Source organism: Struthio camelus, chromosome 1 (assembly GCF_040807025.1).
Source record: "Struthio camelus isolate bStrCam1 chromosome 1, bStrCam1.hap1, whole genome shotgun sequence".
Classification (NCBI taxonomy): Eukaryota; Metazoa; Chordata; class Aves; order Struthioniformes; family Struthionidae; genus Struthio; species Struthio camelus.
This window is the reverse complement of record NC_090942.1, coordinates 166112856-166138433: the sequence shown is the minus strand read 5'-3', so window position 1 is coordinate 166138433 and position 25578 is coordinate 166112856. Positions and strand designations below refer to the sequence as shown.

Genomic DNA, 25578 nt, shown 5'->3' with positions numbered 1-25578 from the left:
ACATTGAGATTGAAAGACTGCATTATGTTGTCCTTCTTAAAAGAATTTTTGGTAATCATCTCCAGTCTGTTTTAAAACCAGGAAACCTAAGCAACAAAGTATTTAAGACAATGGATTTCAATTTAATAAATTACCTATTTTCAAATATGCATAGTGGAGGAACTTTTTAATTTCAAGTATTTGAGGATTGAAATATATGTCATCCATTAGCTCAATAGTTTTATTAGTATATATTTATAAACTTACAGTAGACACCATCAACAGTCAGCATTAATCAAGTATTTTATTATTTTATTTCAAATTCTAGACAGAGTGATGATTAAAACTGAGTGGAAACAGCTTACAGGTACTGACTTTCTGATGTGCATACGGATGGGAAAAATCATCTTAACCAAAAAGATAATGCAATCCTACAACGTATTATTTAACTGACAAAAATAGCCTAAGAATTAAAGATTATTCTTTTAAATTGATAAGGGTGCAGCAATCTGCATAATAAATTAAAAATGACGATCCTTGCTTTAGTAAGCGCCAAAGTTGATTTAGAGAGATCTGTGTGGTTTAAATTCCACTAAACATGCTACTTCTTACATCATAACTGTGCTACATTGAGAATCTGTCTTGCGACCACAGCATTTCTCCAGGGACCAAATTACAGACATATAATCAAAATTCTTTATATTTAAATACACTAGCTTAATGCATATAATAGGCATAAAACAGTTTTCATGTATCTATTGAACTCCTCTCCTCCTCACACCTCCCAAAAAAGCTGACACAACATAACTTTGAAGAGTTGAAGACATCATTCTTTATATTCTAAAATCCTTTGGGCAAACTGTCTTTTACAGAAGAAAAATAAAATACAAGAAATTAGGAAAGCTATGCCATACTGGTTAAAAAAAAAAAATCAAGTACCTGGGGATTTGTCTTTTCTATTCTTTTTATTTATTTCATTTAAAACTTTTAAATAACATTATAAGTTATAAAATATTTGACTTAACATTGAAGAATGTTAAAAATAGTGCCAATGTAACATTCACAACTTCCTTTCAGTCTTTCACAGAAGACTGCTGAGCTGTCACCGTTACTGTTTACAGGTGATGCTAAAGTTCATCGTGCTTAAAACCTGTAACAAAAAAAAAAATATTATATATAAAACAATTATATAACAGACAATGACTAGCTTTGTAAAATACAGAGAAAGCCCTTTACTTTTTATTTACTCCTAAACATAGACTTCATTTTTAAAGCAAGCCTCGCTAAAAACTGGCCATAAACTTTCACAAAGAAGAAAACGACTAAAAATTCTTTAACATGAAAAGTGACTTTATTTTTTGACTTTTGAGTCTTTTCAATAACTATCTATCTGCTAAGTGTTTCTTCAACCTTGAGAGCTCAGAACATCTTTTTTAAACAAACATGAGGCTTTTGCAAACCACATTACTCTAAGAAGTCAAACCTTATCAGAAATCCTGAGGCTTTTTGTGTTTTTCTTCTTGTACCATTTAATTAACCCAGTTTAAAACTATTTTCCTAGAAAAGTTAAAAAAAAAAATCTATTTGTGATCTAAAAACCCATTTAGATAGACTTATTTCACTTTTTTTTTTTTTAAGTAAAAGTACAGTATATACTACTAGGCACAGCACTGTAGTATCATTATTATGAAAACTGCCTGCTACATCCTGTAGGCCTATCCAGATTGCGTTTTGAATTCTTTGTAACCTTGCCAGGCCTTAAAAAAAATTGTTTTCACGGCAGGTATCTGCCACATTAAATTTTTTTTTGAAAACTTCAGCTTCTGACACCAGCAGTCAGGGAAAATATACTAGTTTGTCCATGAAAACATTCTATTGATTTCCACTTTATTTGAGAAGCTGTAGCGTTCCCGTGTGTTGCAGCGGAGATCTGAACTGGCATCGATGTGCCTATTTCTGTCCCTGTGAAAAACTGCCCAGCCTTGGCCAGGTTATACCATATTAGAAAACTCCAATTGAGAGAAGCTCAGCAGCCTTCCCAGGACCTCCCACCAACGTTTCCCAGTGACTCCAGTCTAGAAATGCCTTCACTTTCTGCGTTCCCAGTTTCCTTCCTCCAGCCCCGGCAACAGAGGGGGGAAAGCTACCAAAATGCACCCGGGTTTTGGCGGCTCTGAGCGGAGCACACTGGGACACGGGGAGACAGGAAAGAAAACAGGACTGGAGACTGAGCCAGGTGGGGAAACCTGGACACTGCAGTCTGAACACAGAGAAGCTACTGGACGATGAGGCAGTGGCATGGAAACTTCTGGAGAGGATGGGTAACACCTGAAAGGAGAGAAGCATAACTGCCTGAGTGGGGAGACGGATGGCCAAACTATGCTGGAGTGAAGGGAAAAATTCTGCTCACCCAGGAGGAAGGGAAGCTGAGACAAGCAGTACTCACCAAACCAGCAAATATCAACTATCAATCACAACTATCTTAATGGTTCAATATTTGACAGTTTTTAATTCTGGAGTGACGGAGCCTTATGAAGATATTCTTCAAAATAGCTTTTGTCTTCTATTTTAAAAATCTCTCACATTTTACAAATCAAACGTGCACTGGATCAATAGGACTAAGAAATCTGAACAGGAATAGAAAACTACACAATTTCATACTAGAGAATTAAACAAGTGGCTTTCAAGCAAATTTCAAGCAGAAAAAATGTATGGGAGATCTCTACTACTGAATTAATACAAATGAGACTGAGGACTCCAGTTTTTGACACAGTTTTGTGAAGTAATGAATTATTATATTTCAATAGAGACTCCGTAACCTACTGCTCAGCAGACTATGCTGAGCTAAAACACATTCTCTTTGCACTCTGTGAGGCCACACCTAAAGTGCTTTACTTAATATTTGTGGATTAAACCACACGGAACAGTTGGCTGGGTTCGAGCTGTAAGAATACAACATGACAAAAACTTTGTCCTCTTAGATTTTGGCATGAAACAAAAGATTTTCTACTCTTAGTGTAACTAACTCCTATGTAGGAAAGCATCATGTGACTCTTAAACAGAATTTCTCTAAGAGCAGGGAAAATTACACAAATACAATAATGTATCTACTGACTCTAATCTTCATTTCAATCATATTAGTATTTATTTTAAAGAGTTACTAGATGAATATGCATGCAAATTACCTTTTTGCAAGAATGATGTTCGATTTTTATTCTCTTCAATTTTTTCTATTAACTTTCGTATCTCAGAGTCATACTCAACCCACTCAGGAACTATCCTGGCAGCAGCCTGTAATTTGGGTTCTTTGGTTTGGGGATTGTTGCACTGAAAGTTTAAAATAAAATACATTATGTGTAAATAAAACAAATGTGAAAACATCTCCTTTCCAAGGAACTGAAAGTGAGAAAGTGATCTCCTCCTCAGCCTCACTGAAGATAAACAGCAGAAGGTGATAAAGCAGATTGAAAGATGGTCTAGTCATTCATTTTAATCTTTTACCTTCTAGAAGAGTAGCCATGCATGGTACACACAAACTATTATTTCAAAAATTGTAAAGACACAAAGAAAACCAAATAATTTATATACTTACTCTTTGTAGCAGATTCTAAATGTTTCTTTTTCTTCAGAATTCTGGTTCTAAAGTATCTCATCACACTGAGTGGGGACTCCCAGAAAGATCAGAGGGCAGGGGGAAATAGTGTCAGAGAAGAACATTTTCTCTCTGTTTCAATCCCCAAAGCAGAAATGTGTTCTCCTTTCCAAATGTGTATAGTCTCCTCAACATTATGCTTTTTAAACCAGGCCTCATCTCCAGTTATAGTGATAAGACTAATGGTCCTCTAACACACTAGCCTCTGGAGGAACCTGCTTTCTAGGGGGTGCAATAGCAGCACACAACATTCACAATAAACAGTCACCAGTACTTCATTATAATTCTACTGACCAGGCTCAATACAGAAAAAAACAAGGGAAAATACATACACAGGAGTGAAAAACCCTGATGCTATCCAGGACAGCCAGCAACATTCAATTTTTTGGTACAGTTTTCAGCTTCAACATAAGCAAATGTGGTCACAAACAGTAAGAAGGAGAGGTCTCAGAGGAAAAGAGAAAAATTATTATGAGTATGTACATATATCCAGGCATTTTTCTAAAGGGAACTTGTTTTCCAGTGAGGCTGATTCCATGATATCACATATCTAAATTTCAAAAGGCACAGAAACTGTAGTCAATTTTTTCATCTATAAAAATCATTTAACTTAAAATCAACTCACCAAGTCTATTGTTTTAGCCTTTTTCTTGGATTCGTCATCACACCAGGTTTCACACCAAAGCCACTCCTGAGGGAGAGACTTAATAGCTACTTGATGAATCATATTATTGGGAAGATCCTGTACAAATTTTGTAAAGTCATAAATTAGCAGTGGATTTTGAGGTAACTGATTATCAAGAGCAGAACTGCAATACAATTACTTAAAGGAGACTCCACAGAATATCTACTATCATTTCTGCAAAGCGTTCTTAAGTTTCCTTCTAAGTGCTCATCGTCAAAATTCTTCTTCATTCAAAATATATAAGTGTCTGAAATGAAATTCTTCATTTGTTCAGTTGTTCCGCAAACAACACTTAAAGCTTGTTCTTCAATACGATTTACAATATAAGAGTTTTCATACTTAGTCAGATAACCTATATTTAGGTATCATTTTAAAGGGGCACGAAATCTGGCTAAAATGCCATCTGGAAAATGTACTAATACATCAGTAAATGGTGACTAGTTTGAGAATTATTTAATATAGATTTTAGGATACAAAATAATCAAATGCATATTGAGAAAGATAGAAAACTAAAAAACAAATTGCTTACTGAACCCATATATACCTGATCTAGATTTGATAGGCTGTTTGGATCTTGACTAAGAGCCTGGTACTGGCCCCGAAGCCTGTCTCCAGCTGCAATCTTTCTGAACTTCTTAAGATCTACAACATATAAGGCACTATAAAAATAAAAAATCAGTTAAGATTTGTGCAGTTTCACTTTTCTGATAAAAGAAATAATGAGAAACCAATACTGTCTACATGTTAAAGGAATATGTTTTTAAGTAAATAGGTAAAGCTACTACAGAAGAAGTGAAGTCCATCTATCATCTGAATTCATGCCTTATTCACCTCTGTTTGAGATCTTCAATAATGCAACTCTTTTGAATGCCTCAGCATTCAATACCAATATTTTAAACATTTTCACAAAAACTGCAAAAAATATGTAGTTCTCCTACCTAATGTGGTATTTCCTTTTCCCAAGATGTGATGCCCAGTATCCTGACTTCCAGAAACGGTACCCATCCATTTCTGTACGGCTGTCACAGAAAGGAGTATATCCATAGGGAGCTCCATTTAGATCTAGATCTCTAAGTTCTTTTAGGTCACTTCTCACAATCTAAATAAAAAGAAAACATGTATTTACTTTTATATTTTATAATATTTTAAGGTGTGCATGTGACAGCAGCAAACTTTCTGAAGTTTAATTTTAATTTTCAAAAAATCTGAGAAACTACAAGAGTTCAGCATAGATGAAGTATCCCATTAGAATGCAACTCACCTAATTATTGCTCAGTAAAAAATAAATGCTTATTCCGTGGCCATCTGTGGATCATATTTAATAAGCAAATTAAATAAAACCAAGTATTTTTTATTTATAGACCAGTGTTTTTGGTTGCACAATATTAAACTCCTTGATGCATTAGTATAATTTTCAGAAACTACTGAGCATCTCCCTTCTAAAAAAACAAACAAACAAACAAACTTCCTTGTTACATGAACTTGGGCACTCAAAAATTAAGGCATCAGAATGGTTTAGCACTTTCAAAAATCTTACTTTTTAGAAAACGTACTTTTTAGAACAGGTTCTAAGGACATTTTACAAATGTACTTTGTTAATCAATCATTCTTCCTGCAAAATTCACTAATCTAATCTATCAGAGGTAAGATGATTTCTTTTTTTTTTCGGAGAACACAGAAATCCTTTACAGCAGTTAGGACAAACGACCAATAATAATACGGTATCCAGATCAACTGGCTCAAAGTTGCAGTCTGCATTGCTAAATCTAAACTTATTTGAGCCACAAGCACTGGAAAACGACCGAAATACGTAATATTTGTTCTGAGATTTTTAATAATCATGTGACCAACTGTTCAGTATCTCATCTGTTTGAGGCAGCATTTTGGCTTTGAGTTTATTATGAGATATTAATTTAAGTTCAAGAACAACAGACGGGATTCATCATCAAAAATTTTAGCCAACTTCTAGTTGGCCAACCAGTCTAAACTAATCACCTTAGACCCCTCCCATAGACAATGGAGGGATCCTTTCACAATCAGCCCAGAGAGCCTCAGATAAGAGGCACATTTAAGTTAGCACGTACCTCTCCAGGTGCCTTTGTCTCTTCACTGACATTAGAGGCAGTTTAGGGAAACTAGGTGAAATGGCACTCCTAATTTCTAGATGACTAAAGACAGGTCAGATGAATTTGTTCCATGTTATGGATCACTACTGGTTCTGCTCATACAACAATAGTCTTATGAGACCAATACTTGGAAGAAGTCATCACAAGGACTAAAACTCGACCAATTTAAACAAACAGGAAAAAATTACTGATACACTTAAACATTATTATTTTTTCTTACCTGGTCAGCATCGACAAATATTATTTTATCCACAGCCAAAGGGAAAAGAACATCCAAAAAAAGAATTTTGTAGCCCCAAATAATTCTTTGCTTTTCTGTCTGCTGATAAAGCCAACGAGGCCACTTATACTGTACTAACTCATACTTGAATCCATATTTCTTAGCCATGTGAGGAATAACATCCTAGAAGAAGATCCAAAAAATATTAGTTGCATATGTATGTCACACATAAGCCCTTAAAGAGAAAAGGAGAAAATGTTGCAGAACAGCTGCAGCTCTGTTGACCTTCTTAATCACATTAGTCACTCTTTTAAAATATTTCTTTAGTTCTAACAGTATCCTCAGCTTCATAAATAAAAAAAAGCATTTCTTTCAAGCTGATAAGAATCCGTCAGAAAAGAATAAATTATTCTAATATACCACTCAGCTTTGGGTTCCAGAAAAGACTCTCACACAAAAGAGTTTTAAAAGCGGCTCTCAGTATTAATACATTCAGAGATCATTTCCAACTGTTCTAATTTAATTTAAATTACATAATTATTCACCTGCAATAATTTTTAACTACTAAGAATTATTAAGAAAAAGTAATAAAAGGAAGATATTTCTTGTACCTTGAACGTTGGGGAGAGATAGTTTTTCAGAAACCAAAATTTAACTGGTGTTTTTGTATGGCGTAGAACAGAAAGCATCATAATTCTGTGAAAATATAAGTCTATAATAAACAAATACATGTCATTGTATTTCAACTATACCTAAAAAGGTGCTAAAACTTTCTCATTAGAAGGTATGTTATCCCAGTTCAAGCAGAAATTTCTGTTTGTTTCTAATAAACGCTTTAAAAAGAGTGTGTGTTCAAGGTCAGATTTGTTTGATCCACATTGGCTAAGCAATATTAGAAGGAACACTTTTAAAAGTGTATATCTGCTTACAAGTTTTATTCTAAGATAGATGCCTGACAGAATTAGAGTAACTATTAATACCATATGTTAACTTAGCTACTGAGATGATCTATTTTAGAAATATATTGGCTAAGATTAGTAGTTCACTGGAAAGAAAAACAGTGGGAAAGAGAAAATATAGTTCCAGTTAAGAAACTCCTGAGGAAACCCGTGATAAATGTTAAGAAAGTCCAAGTATGTAGAAAAAGTTAAATAACTGTGTTGGGTCCCATTTTTTCAGAAGTATGGCATTTGTTTGGCGTAACCAGACAGATAAGCAACACCTTACAAACCACATGAAGAGATTAAGTCTGCCTTAAAAATCAATGAATAACAAATCTTGAAATAAAAAAGCATGTAGAATGTTTTAAAATTAATTTTTTTCTCCTTTTAAGTAAACAAGTCTTTCCCTTATAAAGGTTGTTGTGTGTTGCCTGTCAAAGCTTCTGAAGGAAAGAACGATGACTATTAGGAAATATTGGAATGTTTTCGTCCAAACCTAACATCCATAAATCCATGGGCCCCAATGGGATACATCCACGAGTGCTGAGGGAGCTGGCGGATGTTATCGCTAGGCCACTCTCCATCATCTTTGAAAGGTCCTGGAGATCAGGAGAGGTGCCTGAGGACTGGAAGAAAGCCAGTGTCACCCCCGTCTTCCAAAAGGGCAAGAAGGAGGAGCCAGGGAACTACAGGCCTGTCAGCCTCCCCTCCATCCCTGGCAAGGTGATGGAACAGCTCCTCCTGGAGGTCATCACTAAGCATCTGGAGGACAAGAAGGAGATCAGGAGTAGTCAGCATGGATTCACCAAAGGGAAATCAGGCTTGACCAACCTGATAGCCTTCTATGACGGGATGACTGCCTGGGCAGATGAGGGCAGAGCAGTGGATGTTGTCTTTCTGGACTTCAGCAAGGCTTTGGACACTGTCTGCCATCACATCCTCGTAGGTAAGCTCAGGAAGTGTGGGCTAGATGAGTGGACAGTGAGGTGGCTTGAGAACTGGCTGGATGGTCGAGCTCAGAGGGTTGTGGTGAGTGGTGCAGAGTCAAGTTGGAGACCTGTGGCTAGCGGTGTCCCCCAGGGGTCAGCACTGGGTCCAGTCTTGTTCAGTGTATTCATCAATGACCTGGAGGAAGGGACAGAGTGCACCCTCAGCAAGTTTGCTGATGATACTAAACTGGGGGGAGTGGCTGACACACCAGAAGGCTGTGCTGCCCTTCAGAGGGACCTGGACAGGCTGGAGAGCTGGGCAGAGAGGAACCTCCTGAAGTTCAACAAAGGCAAGTGCAGGGTCCTAGTGCACCTAGGCAGGAATAATCCCATGCACCAGTACAGGCTGGGGACTGACCTGTTGGAAAGTAGCTCTGCCGAGAAGGACCTGGGAGTGCTGGTGGACAAGTTAAGCATGAGCCAGCCATGTGCCCTTGCGGCCAAGAAGGCCAATGGGATCCTGGGGTGCATTGGGAAGAGTGTTGCCAGCAGGTGGAGGGAGGTGATCCTGCCCCTCTCCTCAGCCCTGATGAGGCCTCACCTGGAGTACTGTGTCCAGTTGTGGGCTCCCCAGTACAAGAGAGACATGGCACTACTGGAAAGAGTCCAGCAGAGGGCTACCAAGATGATGAGGGGACTGGAGCATCTCTCCTGTGAAGAAAGACTGCGAGAGCTGGGCCTGTTCAGCCTGGAGAAGAGAAGACTGAGAGGGGATCTCGTCAACGTGTACAAGTATCTGAAGGGGGAGTGTCAAGAGGATGAGGCCAGCCTCTTCTCCGTGGTGCCCAGCGACAGGACAAGAGGCAATGGGCAGAAACTGAAGCACAGGCAGTTCCATCTGAACCTGAGAAAAAACTTCTTCACTGTGAGGGTGACAGAGCATTGGAACAGGTTGCCCAGAGGGGTAGTGGAGTCTCCTTCGCTGGAGATATTCAAAACCCGTCTGGATGTGATCCTGGGCAATATGCTCTAGAGGACCCTGCTTGAGCAGGGAGGTTGGACTAGATGATCTGCAGAGGTCCCTTCCAACCTAAACCATTCTGTGATTCTGTGATTCAAACTCAGTCAGACCTCCTAAGAAATAATGATTAATACATACAGAATACTACTTTGCAAATTAGTATGCATGAAGAGTTGTGAAATTCCATTTTAGGATAAGAAAATCACTAAATCTGACACCTGTACGTAAATACAGAAATCAGAAAAGTAGCAGAGACACAGTTGTGAATAGATCAGACTCAACTGTCAAGAGTTCCTTCAAAGAAATCTTTGCCTATTGAATAACCCACTGAGATATAAGTAAGGTCATATATACGCATACAGTAGTATTCACAGTTTGGACTAAACACAAGCAGATCGAACCCTAAAGAAGTTAGTGGTGCTATATCTTCACAAACAGGCTGAACTTCATCCTGTATGTTCACACTTAGCCCATGCAGTCATTAAAGGCATGAGTAATACTTTTCCTTCTTCAAAAAATAATGATATTTTTGAACATCTATACATTGTATCACTTTGTCCTCAAAGAAAGATGAATTTGGTTCTCATTGTATATAACTTTTCTACATTTAAACAATTTATTCTTTCTACTTTGTCAAAAGTTACCTTCTTGAAGCTGCTTAATTTTAGGATGAACGCCTACATTATCTATGAAATTGCTTCCCTTTTACGTTTTCTTACCTTAAAAAACGTTCATATAAATGGCCTGAAGCAACTGAAAAAATGTTAAGAATATCACTTTGCTTTTCGTTCTCCTCTATTGGAATTTCTTCTGAAAAACTAAAAAAATCCAAAATTATAAAAGTATACATTCTGCAGAAACAATATGCTATGACATTACTATTCAGCTTTTTACTTAAAAGTCAGACAATATACAAAAGAAACACCCTGCAGTAACTGAATACAGTTATATTCCACTTCCACTGCACATGCCTATACTACTGAAAGCTTCTCAGAACAACACCTCACCTTGCATGTCATCAGCACCCAGTCATCCAGGACAAACTGTGGAACAACTCCCTTTTTTTTCTATCAAACAGAATCCAAATTGACAAGAACTCAGCATTTCAGCAAAGCAGATATCAGAAATACACAAAGCCAAAATATCTTGAGGAACTAGGTATTTTAAAATTAGCAACAATTATTTCTGAAGCTTCAGCCATGTATATTTCATATCACAAGAACTAATGCATTTCCAAGAAGATGTCTGCATGGCCATGCAGATATATCAGGGTTTTAAGTAGTGTTTGATCTGAATAATGATGGGTGAAAACATACTCTGAAATATGTACTGAAAATAATAAAAACAGCCATGCCAGGCTAAATCACCTATTTAGTGACCCGTACCTTGTTTTCAGTGGTGGTCAACAGCAGATGGCAAGGCCAAGCAATAGTTGTATTTCCAAGAATACCCTCACAACATGTAGTAAAAGGACTTCCTGTGCAAGAAGTGTTTTTTTCATAATCCCTGCTGGATTCTTCCATGAATTTCTCCATTTACTCTCCCATAGTTTCTGCAGATCTTTGAAGTTAAACTGTGAACAGATTTTCTATTTCTGCAAAAGAATTCTGTGCTTCTAAGACTAAAATCTTTTTAAATACCAAGGCCAGCCAAGCCTTGCTCTTTAATCACCTGTGCCTTCTAGCATACACAGCTAGAGGAAGGGTAGCTGCAGTCTCCCTCAAAGAGGTATTTTACAGATCTCTGAACTGCAAAAGCTGCCTTAGCCAAACTGATTACTGCATAGTTTGATATTGCTGGAAATTCACTTCAATATTCCCTTTTTGAGGCAAAGACTAGCCTAGACTAAGTGACCCTTTTCTATTAAATTGACAGTCAAAGACCTGGATTTTCCAGATCCTTTTAGTTGAAACTAAAACTACTAAGAAGCGTGTTTCTTCATGTGCTTAGATATGTATCAAAAAGTACAAAAATAAATCTCTCTCATAAGCTTCATGGACAAATGATACAAGCCTCAGATCTACAAAGAGTTTAAAGGATTCATCTTACTCCCATAACACGAAGTTGAAAGCTCCTAAGCTGCAATGTGTTAAGTGGTGTCAAGACATTAATGAATGTTTTGAGAAACCCAAGTTCTCGCTCAGGAATGGTAAAGGAGACAGTATAATCATACCTGATAAGGACCAAGGCAAATACAGAAGAAAGGGACATAAGTGGAGCAGCAATGACTGTACGGAGTGACATCTTGGAAGAATACATCTCCTCAACACAGAGTTCTCACAGGTTAAAAGGCACCTACAGGCCTGTCAGCCTCACCTCCATCCCTGGAAAGGTGATGGAACAGCTCATCCTGGAGGTCATCACTAAGCATCTGGAGGACAAGAAGGTGATCAGGAGTAGTCAGCATGGATTCACCAAAGGGAAATCATGCTTGACCAATCTGATAGCCTTCTATGACAGAATGACTGGCTGGGTAGATGAGGGCAGAGCAGTGGATGTTGTCTTTCTGGACTTCAGCAAGGCTTTGGACACTGTCTGCCATCACATCCTCGTAGGTAAGCTCAGGAAGTGTGGGCTAGATGAGTGGACAGTGAGGTGGATTGAGAACTGGCTGGATGGCCGAGCTCAGAGGGTTGTGGTGAATGGCGCAGAGTCAAGTTGGAGGCCTGTGGCTAGTGGTGTCCCCCAGGGGTCAGTCCTGGGCCCAGTCTTGTTCAATATATTCATCAATGACCTGGAGGAAGGGACAGAGTGCACCCTCAGCAAGTTTGCTGATGATACTAAACTGGGGGGAGTGGCTGACACACCAGAAGACTGTGCTGCCATTCAGAGGGACCTGGACAGGCTGGAGAGGTGGGCGGAGAGGAACCTCATGAAGTTCAACAAAGGCAAGTGCAAGGTCCTGCACCTAGGCAGGAATAATCCCATGCACCAGTACAGGCTGGGGACTGACCTGTTGGAAAGTAGCTCTGCCGAGAAGGACCTGGGAGTGCTGGTGGACAACAAGTTAAACATGAGCCAGCAGTGTGCCCTTGTGGCCAAGAAGGCCAATGGGATCCTAGGGTGCATTAGGCAGAGTGTTGCCAGCAGGTCGAGGGAGGTGATCCTGCCCCTCTATTCAGCCCTGGTGAGGCCTCACCTGGAGTACTGTGTCCAGTTCTGGGCTCCCCAGTACAAGAGAGACATGGCACTCCTGGAGAGAGTCCAGCGGAGGGCTACCAAGATGATTAGAGGGCTGGAGCATCTCTCCTATGAAGAAAGACTGCAAGAGCTGGGCCTGTTCAGCCTGGAGAAGAGAAGATTGAGAGGGGATCTCATCAACGTGTACAAGTATCTGAAGGGGGGGTGTCAAGAGGATGAGGCCAGCCTCTTCTCCGTGGTGCCCAGCGACAGGACAAGAGGCAATGGGCAGAAACTGAACCACAGGAAGTTCCATCTGAACCTGAGAAAAAACTTCTTCACTGTGAGGGTGACAGAGCATTGGAACAGGTTGCCCAGAGGGGTGGTGGAGTCTCCTTCCCTGGAGATATTCAAAAGCCGTCTGGACGTGATCCTGGGCAATATGCTCTAGGTGACCCTGCTTGAGCAGGGAGGTTGGACTAGATGATCTCCAGAGGTCCCTTCCAACCTAAACGATTCTGTGATTCTGTGATTCTGTAAAATAGGCTGTAGTTCACATTTCTGAGCAGTCTGTCTTCTTTCTTTCTGCCTTTTTCGTCCTACTTCTTACGCTTAGTGATAGTAGGACTGAAACACTGTCATGTTCTTTGTAATGCTACCATCACCACACGTGACCGCAAAGACAGACGTGAAAAAAGAAAATCAGTTTCTGATGCAGGAATCTTGAATATATTGGTTATGCGAAGCTATGCAGAAGGTAGACATCTTCCAAACTCAATAAGCTGCTCTGAAGACGGCTGGGTTAACCCATAAAGTGGCAAGAGAAAAGCAGCCAATTGCAGGGGGTCAGATCAGTTAGGAACGGACCTGTGTGCTGCGGTATGCTTTGGCGACACACTCCACCTAAGAACAAATGAGAATTCCCCTAATGAACAGCATGCTGCCAGGATATACTTGTCATTCAGTGATACCAGAGGTGAACAGTTTCTATTTGACAAGTTCCTAGACAGGAAGGAGCTGACAGACAAACCACAGGCCTCAAATCATGCCCTGGACAAACATGCTGAGCTATAACCGTGAAGAGGAAAAACAACTAAGACCCTTACTGGGGAAAGAACTTCAAAAGCCCAGCCAAGTGTTGAGCCTGATACATGTTCATGAACTAACCTACTGTGAAATAAAGCAAGACCTAGAACATCGTGAGACCTCTGGCCTTGTAACCTACTTGGAGGAAGCTAAGATTTTCACAACTTCTTTTTTTCTTCCATTTCCTTTGAAGATGAGGAAAAGTTCCTTTGACCAACATCATTGTGGGAAAGAGGCCACCTTTGTGAAGAAATGCGGGTACATTTCCCTGACCTGTGGCTTCAGGTAGAATTTTTGAGAGTTGCAGTATGACAGCCTGGGAGGCTTTCTTCATCTGGTCAATATTGTTACAGTGAAATCATCTGTGGCTAAATGGAAGTAAGCACAAAACCAGCAACAGAGACTCTCATAAAATGTCCAGGTACTTATGCAAGACACAAGAGGGGTCTGGTCAGGAGAGAAGACAAAGCTGAAAACAAAGGCCAGTCCTGGTTCTAGCAACAAATGTGTGTGTGTGTGCTGAGGATTAATGGGAGTCAACTGTTTACTAGATAAACTAGACCAACTATGCCTTTTCTTTATCTTTTCTAGATGCTTTGTGACCCATAACCAGGGTCAAAGCTACTGAAAATGGAAGAAAATGTTTTTTGAGCCTTGCAGCAATCCCTTGTGGCCAGAGAGTCTTCATGAAAGTCTTCAAAGATAGAAAGATGAAAAAGCCATTCTCCTTAAATACCTATTCCTGAAATTATCCCTTTCCTACTAACTGACTTACAGTCCAAAGACAGTTTCTTCTTCTGAACAATGGAGGAATCAGAGTTTACCTCTGCAGTAGACCTTGAATGATCAAAGCTACCTAGATCTGAGGCTGATCACATAGATACATTTGCCCCATGACTAGTACTGCAACTTCTCTTTTCTTCTGAGGCAAAGAGGTTCATAACTACTTGGACTAAGTTATTAATACAGTCAAGTCAATGAATTGCCACTGAATATAATTTTAAATGAATCGGGTCACTCAGCTGGCTATTACAGAATGCATTATTTTCTGTTCTTTGCCACTGCAGATAGACAGACGTGACAGCTTAGTGTTTCATAGCACAATGCAGAAACAAATGCTGCGTTGGAATCACCAAAACCGAGTATTTCCTATGAACTGGATAGTGTCTTAGGACAGTATCTTTGTAAAATAATTTGTTTGGAACATAAGAACATAAGTTCCATAGTTGTCTACGAAAACATCTTGCAAATTAAGAGCCAAAAGACAGCCCTGAAGATCCCCAAGAGGCATTACAATTGTCACATTGAAACGACAGCTGAATTTATTATGTTGTTAGCATTCTGGATTAAAGATCCAAACTCATTTTTCTTCAGTGTTAAGAAATACTGAGAACAAATGATTCAGCAAGTCATTTGGAATTCAGCCAGTACCTTGAGCACTCTCACTTTCAGCTAAAGAACATTGTATTTTTGAGACATTTCTCGTGCAAAAGGTCTTTGAAGAGTTACAAGGAAAGAATGTTAGGAAAGCATCTAGGCCATGATTTCTCAAACATATTGGTCAAAGGTCATCTGACTGAAATACTCTTAAAAGGACAACTAGCATCTATTAGAAAATGATAAAACATTCCTGTGTTCGGAACCACAGCATGGATGTACTAGTCTCTTAAAAAAAAAAAAGCCAGACCTTTTTTTTTTAAACAAAGATGAAACATCCTTTTTTTGCCATAACCTCATCCTCAAAAGTGATATAACAATTTCATGAGAATTTGTATTTTATCAATAAAATTTGAATTGCGATTAATAAAATCAGCCCAAAACAAACAACATGAACAGACAACAGAATTCTGAGCAACGTTATGAGCACCTGAAAACAAAGGTTTACAATGGTATAACAAAATACTGCAATGTCACTAGCCCCAAACAATTATATGTTTTAAACATTATTTATATGTTTATTATTATAATAATTTATAATAGAGGCCAACTTTAAAGTAACAGATATTTGGCTGACAAATAAGAAAGCATTTCTTGAGCTTTCATGAATCATATCTGATAACAGACAAGCAGCATCATAGCCTGCTTTTAGATGTTCGATTTGAGATATCTGAGTACCACATAACTGCCTGAGATTTTCATACTGAGATGGATTCCCTGCTACAACAAAATAAAAGTAATGTTGACAGAGAAAATGAGCAGAACTAGAAATGGAAAGAAAAGACCAAAAAAAAAAGAAATAATGAGATGTACCAGACATTATAGTTCGTCTTTCTTTGACATTTATTTCTATTATAAATTCCTTGAGGTAACACTGAGCCTTTTTACATATTTTTATGACCATCAACCAAGGAACACTTATGCTATGCATAATAAGCAAATCCTGGCACGGTTAAAGTACAAGCAAACTATTCATTACCTTGTAACTGAGTTCCAATTTCCTTTTTCTTCTGTTATTTCATCAGTAAGGAGATCTTCATTCACTTTATCAGACTTTTTCTGCACCTAGTCATTACAATAAATGAATTCACATAATTTGGAAAGTTAGCTGATAATTACTACTTCAATTGTGATATCGAACTATGGTGGACTTACTGGTTAGCTGGACTAATAGCTTAGCAATTCCTATTTCAGTAAAATAATTACAGAACTGTATTAAATTGTAAAAATGCTATTTCATATTTTAAAGGTATTTTGTACAGAACTCACTGCAAAGAGAAGCAAAGTAATCATTTATGAAAGATTAAATAGGGATTCATATCTCAAATAAAACAGCACGCTCAAGCCCTCTGTACTTGTATATGCCAACAGTAACTAAAATTGGGCTGAACTGTGGCTCATTTTCCTCCCTGATGAAAGATTAACTCATAATTTTGTGATCTGCCATCAGCTGACAGAGAAAAGGTAGTAGGGTATGCAAGGAACTTAGAAGTAGGGAAACTGTGATTCTCATAACCCGTTCACAGGGAGAAAGTGACAAATCTGTCACTGAACCACACGCTGTCCCATATAACTTATGCAATTTCTGCTGTCTTACACAGATGCCTAATGAAGGCTTTAAATTAATTTGTTGGCTGACTGTTTTCCTCGAGTAAAAGATTATTATTTTTGAAACTCAAACAGCTTTTAAAGCACTGAGTGTTTGAATATATTCAATTATATCCATATTATTTTCACTTGTTTACACTGTCAAGCTAATGCATACAGATTTCTATTCACCCTAAACCATGGGCCTTTTTAGCTAATGTTCCTGAAGCCATATCCTAGATATGACTAAAGTGATTCTATAGTTTAACTGAATTTAAATCAGACATGATATAATATATACATTGTAGTTACTAGCTTAACATGCACCACCTGTCGCATAAAATAATTTTCCTTTTTTGACCTAAATGGTATTACCCTTTCTCTGTGGTTTAAAGGCAGGCTCTGCACCCCCCACAGAGAGTTACAAATTTTCTCAAGGTTCTGGAGACTTTCAGTGACAGGAGTGGGGAAGAGACTCAGGAAAAATATTTCGGTTTTTTTATTCCCCCTTTGTATTTATGTTTACATTGTTTTCTCTCCTTCCCAAGGTCTAAAATTAGGATATAACGTGCCAAGTACACCTACACAAAAAAAATCTTTACAAAAAAAATAGAAAATATGTAATACTGTGAGGTTGGTGGTTCTTAAAATAATCTATGTTTCATAATCTATTTTTGATGTATCATTAAGAAAGAAATAATGGAAAGTCATTTACATAAATTTGGTAACTTTTAGTAGAATTTAACATATTTAATTTTAGCTTCCCAAAACTTAAGCATCTAGACTAAACTATTCATGTAACACCCCCACCCCTCAGTCATTGGAGAGAACTGGGTAGCTGAAGATGGGAGGTCATCCCCCTTATTTTAAATATATAATTGAAACGGGATGAACAGTCCTTTGGACTGTCTTTCTCTTTACGTTCACCGCAGAGGGACTTCAAGGCAACTAGTTCAGACTACGTAGATATACATATAGCTTAAACTAGATGAGATGAATCCTATTCATGTTACGGCCTTGTATGTATTTTTTAACAACTATTTAAGAATTTCCCATGCAAGTAGTATAACTTGACTGGGTTGAATTAACTACATTAATTCACACATCCCTTCTCTATTTAATTTTTACAAAATCTAAATAACATATTCCAGTACGCAGCTTCCAACTAAATACAGCCTAAGACATGTGAGCATTATTCGTATTTCATATAAAGAAATAGCGCAGACAGAAAGGATCTCTTTACATACTTGGACTTTGATAATTTTGCTTCTGAAGTTGTTTAATACCACAATAACATCTGCCAGGTCAGTCACAGAATCTGTTCCTTCATGGCTGTGAAGGGAAAAACACCATGCAAACATACTGACTCATTAACACATGCATTATCACTTGTGCCTAATTACAGTATAAGGTTTCGGACTCTCAATATTTATTGAAGCAAAATTTCTTCACTTGCACCTAACTGCATCTTAACCTTAGAATCTTTCTGAGTTTTATTCTTCACTAGACACTGCCCACAGTTGTAGCCCTCACTCTTTAATTTATATTTTTACAGGAAATTTTATCAAGAAGTCAGGAAAACCAGACATCTAAAGCTGTATATTATACAGATATTTATTATACCAAAATACATTAAACTATTAATTTTTAAATATGTAAAACACATATATCCCAGAAATTGCTGCATGATTGCACTAAATCATCTTTTAAAATAAATCTGCTTTAAAGTTTGGGGCAAGTTGCACCACAGTGTTGAAATATTAAGATTGGCTTTCAGCTGGCTGGCTTTGGTAACCGTATCCCTACTGACATGGCTGCCGCAACGCAGCACATGCACATTTGCCTTACTGAATGTCAGTTTAAAGCCATTCAGGCATGTCTAAACTGTACTGCAATTCACTGAGAGAGAAGTATGAAAAATGTTGCCATCTCTCTCTGATGCAGTGTAATAACACACTTCTTAATTCCCATAGTTTTGTACCTCAAAAGCCCATATATTTTCCCTTCAATCGTATTCTTTCAGCATTATTAGCTTTGACTTGCTGAGATGAAGTGGACAAAATACTGCTTTCAGAAAGTAATCTACTACTGCTTAGTCTTGACTTATTTTTGCCTAGAAAAAGAGAACTATTCATATTTTGCTTCAATCTGTTTCATGGTACTTACCTAAAAATGACAGGATTTTATATATTTATCCACATTTTCTATTTAACTGTTTTTTGTAAAACGTGCCTACGGTCTCTAAGTTTCATGGAGATGCCTGATTCCTGCACAAAAGAATCTGCTCAACATTATCTTGACCTCTCCAGTCTCTGATTCAGTTATATTTTCATGCTTTTAAAATATCACAGGTATGAACACTGGGCCAAGAACTGTCTTTTTATCACAGAGATATACAGTACTAAAAACAAAATGGCATAGCTCTCTATTTTAAATAAACTATGTGATAACAAGTTCTATAAATGGTAAAATCAGAGCCAACCACAAAGTGCTTTTTGCAAGGCAAGCAGCTGGCACAGTCAATATTTTAAAGAGTGTTTTCATTTTTGTTGTCAGTTTTTCCATCTTTTTTCCTATTGTTCACTAAGTTACCTCAAAATCTCCATGTTCTGAATTCTGTAGTTAGCTCTGTAGCTCTAAGGATGAATAGACTTTTCCAAAGTCTTTAGAATACTCTCTAAAAATATTTGGTTTGGCCATAAATTTAATAATTTAATCATTTAATAGTTTAATTAATTCTATAGTTTAATAATCTAATGATTTTATTTAATTTAACCTTGTCTCCCTAAATCTCTTCACTGGATCCCTCATCGTTAATTCCATCTTTTCTCAGCTCCAACTATTTTCACTGTGTGATGTTTTCACCTAGTGTGATGAATTTCCAGCCTAATATAAACAATGTAATGAAGATAATGATAGTTACCATTAACCTTGGATAGTTAATCTGTTTCTCCAGTCACATCTTTGTATACTTCCTACTATCACACTATGGTAACAGCTTTTCCCGACCAACTCTTTCTCTTTATTTTGATTTCTAGTGAAAACAACTATATTCTCAACGAGTACTTATAAAGAAAAATCTTCACTTGTTTTTAGGTAAGTCTCTCTTAATTCTTCAAAATAATGCTTCAAAATAATGATCCTTGTTATAAGTAGTGTTTGAAAAAAAGCGCTTATTCCAAAAGCTGTCTATTTATATAGACAAAAAATAAATTATTTACCTCTGTATTAGACACTAAAATCAAAAAAGCAAACATGTTCATCATTTTTTTCATTTTTTAACAGTAGCTGGTGACTAAATATCATATGAATCTGTACGGTGCTGAACTCTGAGTAATAATAAATATCATATAAGGAAACAGATCTGTTTCAGCCCACAAAATTAAAGGGAGAAAAAAAAAATTGAACTGAAGCTGAAATAAAACAATGCTGTTCCTCTAGAAGGGATCAGATCCAAATCTTCAAAAGGAACCCCAATAAGTTACAGATCTATGCTGTTACATAAAACATGATAAAAAGAAGATTCTTCCAAGCAATAGTTGGAACTGCAGCTAGCATACGTTCCTTGTGAAAACCCCAGAGACAGCACCTAAATGCCAGTTACTGCAGTACAATGTGACTTTCTTTCCACACACAGGGGTTTCTTCAAAGAGAGCTGGTGCAGCTAAGATGCAGCCAGGGTACAGAAGCAGTCCAAGGCATTGAAGGTGCTTCTAAGTCCCTACATTAAGGTGCAACCACAGTGATTCTTAGATGACTAAGAATCATGCTGAATTGAAGAAAAAAGCCTAGAGTTGAAATGAATATAATGTTCCTGTTCAGAAGGGATGCTACCCATCAATAATACTGCATTCAGAGGCACCCCTCAGGGCTGAAAAAATTTGAGTGTCAAATTGATGGTACTTGCTCAAGCTGATCAAGACACTGTTGGAGAGTTAGGTATGCAACGCTACAGCCAGACGTATTGGTGGAACTACACGTTAGGTATATCAGGAATACCAAAATATTAATCAACAAAAACACTAGTGACATTTCTATGGAATTTAGTGCATGTGGTTGCACGATAATGCTAACCATGCTCTGATCTGAATGGGCAAGTGTCCGGTAGCTGTGTAGCTAGAGATTCTGCCAGTGTCAAGCCTTGATGAGTGCCTTCAGCATACTATGTATTAACATATCAAAATGCCTTCAAGTATAGACAGAGCTTTCAAACAACTGCTTATTTTTCCATAGCAGACATGCCCCCTAAGATCTTACAACATTTTCTAGGTAAGATACCAAAGAGGAGTGAAATATTGATGGGTTTCAATACCAAGAACAAAGCAGTAAATGAAAAACGTATAAAATGACAGAAAGTCAATTGAGAGAAGTTCTGCAAGTTGGATAGACAGAAATTTGTCTCACAGACCACTCACTGTTGTATTTCCACAGCAACCTTGATCATGTCTTTATTCCGTATCAAGATGTGACAGGATCCAAGGACTAAAAGGAAACTATGGCGCACTCCACTAGTGCAAATGTGCACACTTTTTGGAAGTCAGCATGTGGCCTGTATGTGCACACTGTAACAAGGACGGTAGGGCACCCTGCAGAACATTTGTGCCCTAAAATGATTGTCCACAGGTCTGTCAGGGAACAGTCACTTTCTGACTGAAAAGAATTAGAGTTACGGGGGCAATAAGGAAGTGCTTACGGGAGCACACGATATGGGAAGTTCTCCCACTTCCCCTGAGAAAGTGGCATGACTGGTGGCCTGTCTCAAGTGCCTGTCCGTGAATACACTCAGGATGGGAAACAAACAAGAGGAATTTTAAGTTTCACAGCCACAAAGCTATGATCTCAGTAGATCCCAGAGACAGCTGTGGTGGACAGCTCCCATGACTACAGTGCTTTGACGGACAGGCGAAGGCCCCTTCGGAAGGGCCTCATTTTTCAATAATGGAAACAAAAGTGATTTCAAATTTTAAATCACAGCATAACATAGTGTAAGCAGAATAGACGTCTAATCAGAATGGAGAATTTACTGAAGAGAACAGAAAAGGCAACTAATAGTAAAAGGATGCTGAAAAAGACCAAGGTTTTAAATAAAACATACTGCCTCAATGATAATTGCAGAAGTGCTAAATATTACAAAAACACCCTCAATAAAACAAGTAGTTTGAAATGAAAGACAGCTATCTCTACTCAGAACCATAACCTGATTAAAAACAGTATCAGGCCAGAATCATTGGTAAAATTTCACAGATAAATCAAATCTGGTCTTGGAACTTCAGAATTTGTCATTCTAGTCGGAAGTAAAAATTTGTTATAGTATGTAGAATATCAGGAATATAGTCTTGACTCCTATCACATACTCTGTTTTATTTCCAGGTTCTCAACTTACACATGCAATTCTAGATCGTACTCAAGGGGATTATATAGAATACTTTTTTATTTTGCCACTTAGCTATGCAGAAATATAGCAAAACGTGTAGCTAATGAGCTCTACTTTACCAAAAACCCTCCTGAAAAGGGAGGCTTTCAATGTTAGTTTTAGGCTTTATAAAACCTCCCCCTTACCATTCCAGAAAATAAACGTATCAACTTTAAATCATCATTTGCTTCTTGTTCTACTGTTTCATGTTATTTTTGTTCATTTTTCTTCTGTAACATCACAATTTTTTTAAACATGTTGCATTTCAACAAACTCATTTATAAGGTAGACGGATGTTTTCTGAAGATAGATTACTACTTACGAAAAAACATGATAAATCTCTTCGGATCTTCCTTTACGCAGTCTCAGAGTCCAAGCACCTGGATTCGCTTTCAGCTGAAAATATCCCTATGAAAAAAGGGAAACAAAAAAAAAGAAAGAAGTTCTATCAGCTGTTCAGAATCAACCATGTACACACACAAACATCAATTATCCAACACTTGATACGGCGGCCAAAGTTATTAACCTAATGCCATGCTAGCCCTGGAAGTGATGCAGCCAAGTATCACCTTTCCTTTATGTCTATATTAATGTCTCTTAGTGCTCCATTAGTTTTTAGCTGAACTTGAGACATATACAAAATCTCCATCTACAATAACAAGGAAGTGAGCAGTAAAGAAATTAACTATTAAACAGATCCTTGGATGGAAAGTTTCTTTGAAAATTTTTGTCTGGAACAACTTTCCTAGTCAACACAGCTCTTTCCCAATTTAGAATCACTGCACACAGCTACACTATGTGAATCCCAGATAAAGCAACGGATGGAACGTGAAGAAACATTAAGCGTTTCATCATGTTGAACACCTAGTATTGAGAAAGTATTCAGTACTTGTGTAAGAGCCAAGGATTTGCAGTTCGTTAAGTATTTTATTCCTTATGATACAATTTTCACAACAAACAGAGAATAGCAGATGGCTAATAGGTCCTATTTGTCAAAATCACTCTTTCCCTAAGAAATTACCTTGGCCAATACAAAATTAATCTTTCACTTCAGAAATAACAACTGAAAGCAACTAGACTGCTAGTTTAGGTACTTCAGTTCAGGATCTGAAATTAGGCTAAATCCAAACCTGTATCGGATCAGAACAGGAAAAAAAGCCAGGAAAATTAGAAATGTACTTTTTATTTTGTAGATGATCTCAATTCTGGAATAACTCCTGTTACTTTTAACATTTCTAATTTGCAACATAGAGGAATGGATTTAAAGAATAAGAATCTCAAAGAATTTTCATGAAGAGTGTGCAATTGTAATGACTATTTCCATAACTAATACTTACCAGATTGGCCATCACAATAGTATCAACCATGACAGGATTATTCTTTGTGCCCAAAGTGAACTGTAACCCTCGAGGAGGTTGTCCGGTGGTCACATCAAAGCAATGTCCTTCAAGCAATATATATTCTAGTTCATATTCTGCTATAACAGTCCCTTTTATCTGCGGAAGGAACATTTAATCACTAAAGTATGTCTTTTAACTATGTGAAAAAGCAACATATTACAACAACAGACATGTTGAGTCGTTTTTATATCAACTAATTTCAACTGTCAACAAGAGAAAGGCCCTTCCAGAGGTGAATTCACTCAATTTTACAACGGGTATCCAAGACAGAGAGGATCAACCACTCAAGGAGACAGAGACTTATCTCTGGTAAGGTAAATCCCAACCTTTGATTTTACAACTTATCATCTAAATGCACAGTTTTGGGGGATTAAACACTTTCAATATGTTGCATAAGTTTAGTGACTGGAACAAATATAGTGACTTTGAAGCTGAAGAATTAAAAATATAGTGGAAAAATTCCTGAACTGAAAAAGATCCAACATAAGTTTTATAATATTTACAAACTGTTACTTACATCTTGTAAGTGAATGTTATCAAGATCACAGGAACTGTTCACTGCTTCAACTAACCAGCTTTCAGGAGTGATCATGTTTAGAGTCAAAAGGGGCGATTCTGGCAATTCTAGGAATTTTGCCAGAGGTTCAGAGGGAAGGCGTTTGTTGATTCCGTAAGTTAATTCTGGTTCCAGGACAAACCGATAGAAGCTGTTGAAAACAGAAGTGCTCAAAAAATACATTTATTAAAGTATGAAGGCTGAGTTCCAAGTACAAAGTCCTTCAAAAGTATTTTTAATTATATTGAACATTTACCAAATTAATGATGTTTGGAGGCATGGTAGCTCCCTGTTCTTGAGGAGTACTGTCAAATAGTGCCTACATCACCTCAAATGAGCTCGTAGATGAGCACAGGACAACAACTAATTGTTGATAATTTTGTCTGGGAAAGTACAGCTCTCCCACTTGCACTCTCAATGGCTGTGAAGATAAATGCCCAAGAGGGGCATCTAAACATCTTGAATGTGGACCGTCATGGCTTCTAAGAATCTCTGTCACTAGACTAAGCAGAAGCAGCAATTTGCTGGAAGTGTCTCTGGCAGAGCTCCTGACACTAGCAGCAGCAAAACAAGAGAGCAGAGAAAAGGAGCAGTCTCTCTCTTCCTAACCCAATCTTCCCCTATTCCACGTGGAAAAGATCCCTGGAGCAAAAAAAAAAAAAGATTATTTCCTTCTTTCCTCTACTGATATTCAACAAAAAAGAAAAAAAGAAGAATCTCAACAGAGAAAGAAGAGTATTGAAGATGCAGAGACTAAAAGCAACAATTAATGACCACTTCATATAGAAAAAATGACATTTAATTGTTAAAAAAAAGGAAAAAAAAGAGTCACCCATCACCAGGAGGAAGATAATTTTACCACTCAGGTACATATGGATGCTTTTTATATGTAAACACTGCTGTAAGAAAAATTCAAACTATCCTCAGGGCAAGGACTAGAATACTTCCTCCCAATACGTTTCCCAAGCCCACGGAAAGAACCAGGCATTAAAACCTGCCAATTGGCTAGCTTTAAAAGCAATCATGAGAACATTCATACAGGATGCTCAAAAGACTTACGACACTGCCTTGCAATGTATGAGGTGTGGGTTCAGTTCCCGTCAAACTGAGTAGAAACTAGGGCCTTTGTGGGCAAGTGGTTTATTCTCTAGTCACTGGCTAAAGGGTGGGCGCTACAACCAGCTCTCTCTTATAAAAAGAATAGGTAAAATAGCTGCCAAAGGCTGGCAGCGCCTAACATTTCTCTTAGAGGGAAAGGAAACCTCTCTGGGCAGTTCACTGAAGCGTAAATGTCTATAACTGAACTAGTCAAGCCTGGTCTTTATAGCTAGTTAAATAACCTTTAATTTAAGGCACTATTTTTAGGGTATAATATTCTTAATGAACTATGATGAGATCTTATGGTAACATCTCAAACATTGATTGC

General features: G+C 37.7%; 1 protein-coding gene across 7 annotated transcripts in view; it reads right to left on the bottom strand.

Annotated features, from left to right (window-relative positions):
- Positions 1-925: 925 nt before the first annotated feature.
- Positions 926-25578, bottom strand: part of UGGT2 (UDP-glucose glycoprotein glucosyltransferase 2) — a 100489-nt gene continuing 75836 nt past the window's right edge. The window contains exons 27-40 of one of the 7 annotated variants that reach the window (XR_011138080.1): positions 24114-24303; positions 23534-23692; positions 22519-22604; positions 18031-18115; positions 16176-16261; positions 10561-10620; positions 10273-10371; positions 7274-7358; positions 6663-6845; positions 5255-5415; positions 4861-4975; positions 4257-4373; positions 3165-3306; positions 926-1129 (exon numbers count right to left, since the gene is read on the bottom strand). Coding sequence is in view for 3 of the 7 variants with exons in the window: in XM_068928822.1 (XP_068784923.1) it covers positions 1107-1129; positions 3165-3306; positions 4257-4373; positions 4861-4975; positions 5255-5415; positions 6663-6845; positions 7274-7358; positions 10273-10371; positions 16176-16261; positions 18031-18115; positions 22519-22604; positions 23534-23692; positions 24114-24321 (1549 nt within the window). In the remaining 4 variants the exon portion in view is untranslated. Of the gene's footprint in view, positions 1130-3164; positions 3307-4256; positions 4374-4860; positions 4976-5254; positions 5416-6662; positions 6846-7273; positions 7375-10272; positions 10372-10560; positions 10621-16175; positions 16262-18030; positions 18116-22518; positions 22605-23533; positions 23693-24113; positions 24322-25578 lie in introns of those variants that run through there. The other 6 variants (XR_011138070.1, XR_011138071.1, XM_068928830.1 and 3 more) reach the window with 6 other exon arrangements.